Raw genomic sequence first — 11,655 nt, forward strand, 5'->3', positions numbered from 1 at the left:
AAAAAAGGAAATAGAAAAACAGAAGGGGGAATGCAAAGAGTCACCTGTTTGTGTTTAAAAGGAGGAGCTCATTTTAACGTACTTGGTTTTGTGATTTGGATTTTCATTTTATCTCTTGAAGAGTTATTTTTGAAAGCTTCAACTTTCAGCAGGTGAGAGGACGAAAACCCTCAAGTTTCAACAATGTACGGAAGCCCATTGTCAGTTGAAGACATCATGCAGTTGTTTCACACTGTATTTCAGGTTTATCTTTTTTGTTATCCAATCTTGCTGTAGTTATTGTATCTACGATTGGATTTGGTTTTGATCTTTCTGAGGAACTAAAATGAATTGTTATTTATGAAAATGTATATTTGCTGGAGATTTATGGCAATAACATTTTAACAGTTCTTTTAACTGGCTGTTTATTGGGGTTTTCGCTAGTGAAATCTGAAATACATTGCAATATATATTTGTTTAAAAATCTCTGAGTTTCCATTAAAAGTTTTGAGAAAATATCCAGTTAGGGATAATACTGTGGTATTAGAGCATCAAACCTGCCATTGTGTTGGGTATGGTCAGAGGTTTTTTTCAGAGACAATTAACAAAAGTATATTTTCGAGGAAATATTACACTTGCCATAAATCAAAAGTTGGATTGATGGATATTTGGAGGAAAAATCATAGCAGCTCCATTGAAAAAATTATAATATCAGGCATCATATATTTGTGGGCTTGAATTTGAATGAATATCGTGCACGTCGCCATATGAGATTGGAGCTACCGTGACTTGGATGCTAGGCGCCCAATGTTATAAGCAATGTTTGATACAATGAATATAATGCTGTAACTTTTAATGTTTCTGAAGAGCTGTTCATATTTGGTGATCATGTGGTTTCCTAATTTCAGGAACTTTTGTGTGAGTATAAAATTTATCATCGGGCTTTATGTAAGGATGAAATGCTAGACTTGAATATGGAGGAATAATATTTTACAAGACCATAGTCTGGGTGTTTCTTAATTTGTGGGGCCAACTTTATTTTGCACAAAGAACTTAATATATGCTATTTCCTTCGAATATTTTCTGGTCAAGACACTTTGGGAAATATTATCGAAAGGCTATGGTTTGGATGGAAGGATTATGTGTTGGGCGTTAACTTTTGCCAAGACTATAGTTGCCATGGTAACTAATAATAGTTCACGGGCTTTATGGTTTGATATTCTACGAACAATAATGTTGTCTATGATATTGTTAATTTGTCATTGACGATGGTGTGGATATTCTCCAGACAATCATTTGCAATTATTAAAGATTGCCGTCATCATTTCTTTTTGAATGCTCGACTATAATGGGAAGCCAACATAATCTGTTTTGGTATTGGCATCGTAAAAGAGCATTTTGGGCATTCTTGCATTGCCGCTTTGTTGCTTTTAATTTATACATGTTGTATCCGCAGGGACTTATAAGGTTGTTTTTGCTTTGTGATTCATAGAACAACGTCTTTGTAAAGCCGCGCATGGAGCTGTTCGGGGTGGTTGACAAATGTTAATCTTTAGTAAATGTGTTTATAGATTGAAACATAAGAAACCTGCACGCCCTCACTTCTAGCAATCAGAGCTTATTATTGTAGCAAAGTTTTAAAAATTAATATTTGTATTGGGACATTATAAAAATGATCATTTAAAGGATTCCTGGCAAGCCTGATGATTATATGAAGACGATTTATGCCTTAGTTTGGAAAAATTTGGCTTGAGCAAAGGCGTGTTGTTAAAATTGTGGTGCCATTAATCATTGATATATGTTGCTATTTGACTATAGCTTGAGAGTGAAACATTGATTAATATCATTATTGTCGTGGCTTCCTTGTGCCGTAAATATTCATTAGAGGAAATTGGTGGTGTGCTGACTGTTGAAGAAACTTTGAAGGCACCTGTGACAGGAACATCACTGCCAGCAGGTATCGGGTCAGATATAAACAATAGTTTTGCAAGAGTAAGGTGATAAGAAAGACTTAAGGAAGTGTGTGTTGAATCTTGGAGATCACTATCTGCCGCCAAACCTTCATGTTCACAATTGTGGGAATTCCTGTGCAATTCAAGCAGTTCCAGTCTCAACTTTGAATTAGTTATTGGTGTTGGTTGGGTATCTGAGTTCCTGGATGTTGCATCTAGAAATAAATTTAGAAATAGTTGTGAAGAGGGTGTTGTTATAGCTTCTTCCATTAGATTTATTTCATTATCAGAATGAGTCTTAACCAGTGATTTTCTGAACTGCAACTTGTTTTTCATATGAATAAATAAAAGATTTTCATAGAAGCCACAATGGAGTAGAACGACATATAGCAGTTACACAAAATGTTTCATCACTTGACATAATCAAATGCCAAGTACGTAATCATTAAAATTGGGTGTGAAGGTCTGTGCAAGCATCACCACTTTCAAATGGGCGTAACTGAATTGTTAACGAAGTCAAAATCTGGTTGTCTTTATGCATTGGAAATTGGTGGAAGGAAAGGAAGGCTTCATTCCTGTCGAAGTGGAGGATACAAATTTTGAACAGGAATTGCAGGGCAAGCCTATAAGGGATATTACAATGATTTCTGTTTCATTTCCAGCGTTCCAACATTGCCAGGCTATTCTATTACTATTTCATTCTTATGAGTAAGTCTGTATTTCTTCTGTGAATGAATATATTTTCTGCTGTTCATTGGTGTGTGGAGCTTCTATAGACTCCTATACAGATTGTAGCTTTTCTTACTTTCAATTCTAGTTTTGGGCTGGAAAAAGGTCAGAAATTTTCATACCCTGCTCACATAAATTTGTATTATTCTTTGCAAACTGAAATTTGCAAACCTGCATTTATGAAAGCTGTAACAGCCTGCAAGCATTCTGTTTGACAAAATAACAGTGCCCTAATTTATGAAATTTGTGATGCAAATTTGGGTTAAGATTAGAAGGGGACTTTCAATTTTGAAGTCAAGCTTTAACTTGTGAAAATTAGTTAGAGTCGGATCAGAAAATTATTTAACAGATTCCTTGAAAGAAAGAGCGTGTTGTCATGGGGCAAATATGTGGCTTGGAAAAAGTTAGAAAATATCTTGTTATATAAACAACAATTAGTCCGAAATTCACAATTTGTTGTAAGAACAGAGGTACTTGACATGTATGATGAGTATAACAAACTTCTTTCGCAAATTCATAAAGATATACCCTTCATGGATTATGTGGAATCACTTTCATCCAAAGCTGCAAAACCAGAATGACGTGGCAAAGAAGTAGTACTAGGAATTGGCCTAGGATCTTCTTGCAAATGATAGGTACAGAAATTTGCATGAGGAGTTTTCAGCGGACAATAATCAGCCTACAGGTGGTCTTGAAAAAGAAGAGCAGCCAACTACCACTGATTTGCACCCTTCTCATGATCACGAAGAAGATGTTAAATACTATACAAGTCTCTTGATTGGTAGTATGAAGTAGAGGTTCCTAGTGGGGTTGCCTATACTAGTATTCTTTATGGACATGTTAACGCATTGGAGAAGGCTATCCAATCACCCAATGATGAGGACTCAACGTCTTTTGTGAGTGCTGATGCTGATTTTGATCCATATTTAATGGTCTCTACATATGGTATGCATTTTGTTTGTGATGAACTTAATGCTGTCCCTAATTCCTATACACAGTTGGGTATGAAATATGACATTGGTGATGTGTATACATATGACAAAACACTTTCTCCCACCTCATGTGTATTTTGACTTATCTCATACACCCACTAGTTCACCTTATTTGGAGAGTCAAATGAAAGTGACTGAAAATAAAATTGTTGCCGTTCTATCACATTTTGATAACATATACGAGATGGTTCAAAAATATTCTTGGAAGGAACAATCAGAGAGAAGACATAATGGACTTAGAGGAGTTCTCACATTTGCATGTGATTAAGGAGGGGATGAAAACAATGAAATTAGACTATCTACATCTTTCAAATTGTGATCATCTTCTCAATCTCAAAAAGATCTATTCCGAGGCACTAAGGAAGAAGGAAGAAGTGGACATCCTTTCTTGTGAGCTCATGAATACTAAGGACATCCTATAGGCTGCCATAGCGCATTTAATGAGGCAGAAATTGAGATTGTTGAGCTTAATCAAGAATTAAATTTGGTACGTTCTACCGTGGCTCAACATTCAGATTTAGGAGTTGAGGAGGTTGACAATGATGAGAGCAAGAGGGTTGATCAACATGGACATGTTTCATCCGCATTCAATGGGCACAGAGTACCGTATGATGAGTCATTGACTGAGGTTGAGGTTATGCATTGTGACTATATAGTGAGGAGTGAGGAGTGCTCATCACTTTTTGTTTGATCTACACGTGGAGGATTTGACGAGGCACAAGTGTGGATTGCCTCAGAGTTAGTACCATCCTTTGTGGGATGGTGGTCTACCATCTCCACATGATGGGATTAGAGGGTATTTGAATCAGGTGATTATGGGAGATCATTTATAGAGGTACCAATTAGATTTCCATTACAGTGATGTGTACTTGAGACGATTCACAAAGATCTCATGCAAATACAGAGTTACAAGGTACTTATGATGTCAGTTTCCACCAGTTGGGTTACTTGCAAAGTCATCACATCTATAGGGGTCTTGTAGAGGTTGGATATAGTTGTGAGGTTGTGGATTCCTTCAGTGGTTTGTATCTCCTTATGGCTGATGGATGTGAGAGTAGTTTGTTTTGGGACCCAAGTATTGGCAGAATTAGCAGTATAGCTTGTGTGGGTTCCAATGATGGGCTTCACCACTTTTGGCACGGTGAAGAGGTCAGATTTGAGCAATTGGAGTCCGATTTGGGCCTATTTTGATTTTTATGAATTGTTCATGTGCGCGAGATTTGATAGTGGGTATGGCATATGTGCTTGCATAGTTGATGGAAGTATGACAAGTTGGCTTTCTGTGTTTCTCTCTACTAAGATGTTCACTCTCGTGATGCATACTATTAGATTGCCCTTTCATTTCTAGCATGGTGGCTTAGTAGTTGTGTCAATTGGGTAGGAATTATTATCTCCTTTGGAGCAAGTATTACACGAGCTAGATTGTGATACTAGGGACATCGCATGGGTTTGCACGTGGGATCCTGGTGGAACACTCTCATGGATGGTTATGGATCAAGGTGTCGAGAGGAGTCATTTGTTGCCTCACATTCTTGATGAAGATTGGTATATTATTGAGCTCTCGCCACCTCACAATATTAGAGGTGTGTATTTACAGTTGGAGTAAGGTACTCATTTTGGTAGCAACATTTTCATTTATGATAGCAATACATGGTAGGTTGTCCTATTGAGTATACACAAGATGTTAGATATCTAGTTTATTGATGTTAGGGTTCATGTTGAGTTGTTTTATGACTGTAGGGCTAGAGATGTTTACACCAGTGTAGCGCAACGGTTGGACAAAGTATCAACTTTGAGGAAGATTTGGATTCAGGCATTTGGTTCCAGCTTATAAACACAGAATTCTTCGGGGGCAAGCAATCTTTGGGAAGGGAGGGTTGTCATGTCCCCTTCCTAACCAGTGAGTTTTGTTGCGCCATTAGCCCATTTTGCCTTGGTCCCATGGGCGAGCCAAGTTTTCTATACGATCAGAGCAGTTTTTGGTCTAGGCAATTTTAGTCGTGTACTAATTAGAGTTGTTTTAGTGGGGTTTCTAGACACTTAGTATTTTAGTAAGTCAGTTGGCTTAGCATTATGGCATTTCAGGGTTGGACTAGGAGCTTCTTGTCAGGACCTTTCCAACGAGCTATTGCACATGCATATCCAAGTATATTTCATTAGAGATTTTAATGCTTTAAGATTTAACTGATTTATTATATTTTGACTTTATAATCTAAACTCATATTGTTAATGTCACTTTATTATCTATGGACACTTTATTTCCTTAATTGGGAGAAAAGTATTATTTAAAAAGAGGAAATAAAGAAATAGAAAGGGAAATGTGAAGAGTCACATGTTTGTGTTTAAAAGGAGGAGCTCATTTCAGCATACTTGGTTTGTGATTTGGATTTTCATTTTATCTTTTGGATAGTTATTTTCTATGTTATTGGGTTCGGACCTTGGAGCTTGGGTCTGGATCTGGATTTGTTTGGGTTCGGATTCGAGCCTAGGTTCGAGCAAGGTCCCTAATTGAGACTGTGGGTCCGTCCAGGTTCGCGCTTGCACAAACCTAGGAGAACCCAAAGTTCTAATCAGGGACCTTGCCCGGACCCATCGCAGACCCGGGCAAATCCGGGCAGACCCGTTGTGCGTTGGGCCATAAAAGTGGTCCTAATAACGTTAAAATATCATTTTTTAAATATATATTATGTTCCAATGATGAGGATGTTGATATCATTGAGGATGAAGCCATTGATCCCTCATTTTTTGATGACCCATTTGACTCTTGAAGGACATTTGCATTTTTGCTACTATGAGTCTATGATCATTGAGAAACTATCAAACATTTGTCATTTATCATTATGTTTCGAGCGTTATTATCAGTTAATTTGATAAACTAGTCTATGTTTTTAAATTTTTTTTTGCATTTTAGTAATTCAATGTATGATTTTCTCTACAACATTAACATAGATTAATGAGTGAGTATTTAATGTTTATCTTTGACATCTGGCATTGATCAATGATCAAGTCACATTGATATATTCATACTATGAAATGACTTAGTAAGTTAGTTTTACAACTATGCATGTTTCTCTTTTGTTTTGTGTTTATATACTCACGAACCCACCCACCAACCCAAACGGGAATTTTTTTTTTTACTCGAACCCACGAACCCAAACCCCGAACCCGAATCTGTCCCCGAACTCGAATCAGCAACTTAGGTTATTTTTGAAAGCTTCAGCGTTCAGTAGGTGAGGATGGAAATTCTCAAGCTTGGACAGTGGACAAAAACCCATTGTGGGTTGGAGACATTGTTCAGGTGTTTCACATTGTATTCCAGGTTCATCTTATATTTTATCTAATCTTGTTGTAGTTACTATATCTACGATTGGATTTGGTTTTGAAGAACTTCAATGAAATGTTATTTAAGAAAATGTATTTCTACTGGAGATTTATGGCAATAACATTTTAAGACTTCTTTTATCCGATTGTTTATTGGGTTTTTTGCTGGTGAAATATGAAATACATTGCAATATATATTTGTTTAAATATTTCTGAGGTTTCAATAAGGGTTTTCAGAAAATATTCGGTTAGGGATAAGACAAGTTTGCATCTAATTTAGGTTGAATTCATGCTTTAAATTGTGTAGTGGTAAATAATAGCCACCTTTGGATGATTCTTTTTCATTTTCCTGGTTCAAGCAAATTGAATTTCTTCCCCCTCCTGCAGAACCAACTTTAGACTAATGACAGTTTGAACTGAAATATTCAAAGTCCATTCCCTTAATGCAAAATTCTGAAGGCCCATGGGAATGATGGGTGCCAAGTTTAGTTTGGGGCATTATATATTTCTTTGAAATAAAGGAGTATTAGTATTTAGAGAGGATTGGTAGGATTAGAAGGAGAATGTTGTTCCTTGTTGTTTGCAGGTTGTCAAGGGGCACAAGCAATTAGATTGAGTAGATAATGTGTAGTTGTTTGCCGTCAATGAATTTGAAGATTGAAGGAGGGAATTTGTACCACACTAGATCTAGCTACTCTTGATTTCACGAAAACTTTTATTGTTGAGTGTGATTCTTTCAGGAATGGTGTAGAAGCAGTTCTCATGCAAGAAATATGCCCATTTCTTTTGGAAGTCATTAGTTGAAGGGTAAAAATATTCAAAACTATTTATGAGTTTTGATGACATATCAATGAATCAAGGAGGATTTCTTTTGGAAGGGCTTAAAAGTGATGTATAAAATATGTGGCTGAATGATTTTCATGTCAAAAAAGAAATGGTAGGCAACTAGGACACATGGTCTTTTACAACCTTGGGTTATTTCTAGCTAGTAGTATGAAGAGATCTCTATGGATCTTATCACAGGCCTTACTAAGTTTGAAGGTAGAGTGCTGCCATTGTAGTAATAGATATACTTATCAAATATGCTCATTGATCTGCACTGTCCCATCCATTTACATCTAATATAGTGTTCGAAACCTGTACAGCAAAATATAGAAGTTACATGGTACCCCAAAGGTTGGCATAAGTGATCATGATCCTATATTTACTACTATATTTTGTACAGATTTACTCTCTTGCTTGGGAAAATATAGTTCATAGTTCTTCAGACTATCTCAAGCCAAACGGGCAAATTGAGAGCAAATTGAGATATTCAATGAGTGCTGGAAGGTGTATCTACATTGTTTTATTTTAGGTAAACAGTTATAAATGGGGGGCTTGGCCAGAACTAGTATAAAGGTGATTTAACAGTTCCTTCAATAGTGCTTAAAAATGACTGGGCTATATGAAAAATAACAGGAATTGTCAACAACAATTACTTACTGTTTTAAAGAGAATTTGGTGATGACATAAAATTGAATGAAACAACAGGTTGACCAACTTTGTAGTGAAAGGAATTTTGAAGTGGGTGATTGTGTTTATTGAAGTTGCAACACCATATAAGCAAATGCTGCTAAAAGAACAAAAAGAAGAACAGTTTCTCTTCTAAATATTATGATCATTATTAGGTTTTGCAGTAGGCACTATACAATACAAGCTGGAGTTGCCTCCACAAGCTAAAAATGACGAATTTTTAGTGTCTTGTGTTTAAAGAAGATTATTGGTCAATAGATCTTGCATGGAGAATGTTTCTCGAGTTGAAGAGGGACAAATCATTTTGATCCTAAGTTAATTCTCTAGTTATGCACAAAGAAGTTGAGGTCAGCACAGTCACAGAAGTTCTACATTAAGTGGGAGTATTGTTTCTGAAGATGCCACATGAGAAGATGGAGATTTTGTGTAAAAGCACCCACAATTTATCAGCATTGAGGACCATGCTTGTGTGAAGAGGCAGCCTGCCACACCCTTATCTTACATAGGAAGAAGTGGTTAGTTTATTGGAATCAAATTGTGAATTTTGTTCTTATTGAAGGTGTTTGGAGGTTTGCACCCTTAAAGTGGCTTATTATTTTCAAGCGTTTTCAAAGTAATTTCAGCATATTTCTCATTATATTCTTCTTTTGTGCAAGTTATTTCATTAGAGTAGAACCTTCTTTCCTTGATTCTCGCTTCTCCTTGAGTATCACCATCTATGGTTTGGGTAGGCATGGATATGTTGGATTGTATAGTCTATATCGGTATTCCCTTATTTCTCGCCTCCAACACCATGAACTACTACCTAGACTCTGACCTTCTTAGCAAAAGGGGTATTTTTTTAGCATGGTATCCACATATGCACAAGAAATGAATGTAAACCCTTTTGTAGCTACCTATGTATTCCTTGTGGCACAAATGACATCAAGATTCTACTTCCCTTGATTTTTTCCATGTTTTTTTATGGCTGTTCAGAATTGCAAAGGATTTCTTTAGTATTCAATAGGCCCCTTGCATAAACTTTTAGGAGAGCAGAAGAGATTTCAAATGGGTTATTTGATTCCTCAATACCTGCAATACTCTCACACTTGGAAGAAACCCTGTACTTCTATAGCTTTTTGTTGAGTCTATGTTGGTTGTATGCTACTTGAGACAGACATGCTTTCAATAAAAGTCCTAAATTACCTGAAGTTCATTTGGCTGCAACTGAATTTTTTCTGCAGCCATTGAATCTATAACTTGCAAAATCTGCTAATAATAATTAGTTTAAGAGAAAAACTTATACTGGGCAAGTTTATTATAAACTCAAAGGAATAGATCACCATGAAATTGCGAATGGAAAGTAAATGTTTTTGTACATTGTTTAGTTCAGTGACAGTTGTCAAATATATATAAGCATATTTTTATCTTTTTCTTTTAATAAAGAAAAAAATCCCAATCGTTTTGAATCAATTTAAGATATTGAGCATTTCTATGACTTAGGCACATGGAGGTCAAGGGGACGAATATTCATTGTTACCTTCAGTGAATCTAGTAAACCATGCACTTGTTTGAAAAATTGTAGTGAAGCATGTAATTTGAAGCTTACTATTGTAAGAGTATATAAAGACATCTTTTGCGTGTTTGTTGCAGGTAGAGGCTGCATATGATACACTGCTTATGAAAAGCTTGATGCAGCGCAGAGCAGGAAAAGTTGTAGATAATAGCATTCGGTTTGCCGATGTAAAACTTTTAGGTAACTCTGGTATTGGTGGAATGCCAGAGTGGCTGAAGAGTTTGCTGAAGAATGCACCTGTCAGTGTTGAAGCTCCATCTACCAATGATCTAGGTATACAAACTGGGGTATATGGAGTGCTAATGGCTTGGAATCTTGTCAATGGAGTACAATACTCTTCAGGAGGGCAGTTTTCTAGTGGTGGGGCTGATGTACCTGGTCTGATTTTAGCTACTGGGTTTGGAGCTTCACTTTACTTTTTGCGAAAGAAAAATGTTAAACTAGGTGAGAATTACAGCTATGTGCTATACTTTTTAAATTTTTTTTAGATACTTCAACATGATGCAACTTCCTGCCAAATTAATAAATTTGCATGCACACACATTCAAATATGTGCTAATTTCTTCCATCTTTTCCTTATTGACTCTCCATGATCCTTCCAACTGCCCATGACATTGAGGGAATCACTTGGCTGTGGGGACATGTTGTGGAAGAAATTTGTCACTTTTCTTTTTTTTGGCTGAACTTATAACTGAAGCATAGTTACATTTTTTTGGACTGCCTGCTTCTTATAAATGTACATGGCTGTTATGATGTGACAAATGTTAAAGATGAAGTGATTGTAACTAATTGTTTCTTGGTGTTTTTCTTGTATGCAGGAAAGGCAGCTTTAATAACTGTTGGAGGTCTTGTGGTTGGAGCAGTTCTTGGGGGAGTAGTGGAATCATGGTTACAGGTAGATGTAGTTCCACTGTTTGGTATTAGGTCACCTGCTGTGGTTGTGAGTGAGTTTGTGCTCCTCTCGCAGTGGTTGTCTTCATTGTACTTTAGATGAACGCTAGTTCCTCTCACACAATGAAGATACAAAAAATGGACCTTATCATAATCTCTGGTTCGGAGAGCACCACGTTAAGTGGGTTCATGCTTATGAGTGATAGTTAATCTCTCCATATTAAGAGGACCTAATATATGTTTTGGAATGGCTTAAGTGATTGATTTGTACATAAATCTAATATGGCTTGCATTTTAGATGGCTCCCAAAAGGGTCACTTGGAATGTATAGCCTGAGTCATTGTAAAATTCATTAATTTTGCAACTGTATTTTAGTTTCAAGTACCAGATGCAGGTATGACTTTTCATTTGTAGGGTGATTTCGTTGTGTGCTACATATGCGAACAATGAAGTCATAGACTGCATATGTACAATCTTTGTTAATTCAAAATCTTAAATGTTTTATAATTTTTTAAGTAAACATTTCCTAAATAGTTTACACTTGCATCTTTTTATCATTGATGTTTTTGTCATCGGTAACCTCGCATTATACTATGCTTGTCCTCTCACACTAAATGTGAACAAACCAGTTTTTTTTCAAGTTTAGATGTGAATACAATGTGCTGTATTTTCAATGACTGGCCTTCTCCTTATAGGTTTGGAAGGTTTTCAGTGGTTCGCTTTC

At 36.3% G+C, this 11,655-nt stretch overlaps 1 protein-coding gene across 1 annotated transcript in view; it reads left to right on the forward strand.

Annotated features, from left to right (window-relative positions):
• LOC149530340 (chaperone (DUF3353)) overlaps positions 1-11,451 on the forward strand; it is a 52,959-nt gene extending 41,508 nt beyond the window's left edge. The window contains exons 3-4 of the mRNA XM_089809122.1: positions 10,118-10,484; positions 10,859-11,451. Coding sequence (XP_089665248.1) covers positions 10,118-10,484; positions 10,859-11,034 — 543 coding nt within the window. The 3' untranslated portion in view covers positions 11,035-11,451. The remainder of the gene's footprint in view (positions 1-10,117; positions 10,485-10,858) is intronic.
• The last annotated feature ends 204 nt before the right edge of the window (positions 11,452-11,655 follow it).

The sequence above is a fragment of the Cupressus sempervirens genome, chromosome 11 (assembly GCF_028749045.1).
Source record: "Cupressus sempervirens isolate cs-2001-9-10 chromosome 11, ASM2874904v1, whole genome shotgun sequence".
Lineage (NCBI taxonomy): Eukaryota > Viridiplantae > Streptophyta > Pinopsida > Cupressales > Cupressaceae > Cupressus > Cupressus sempervirens.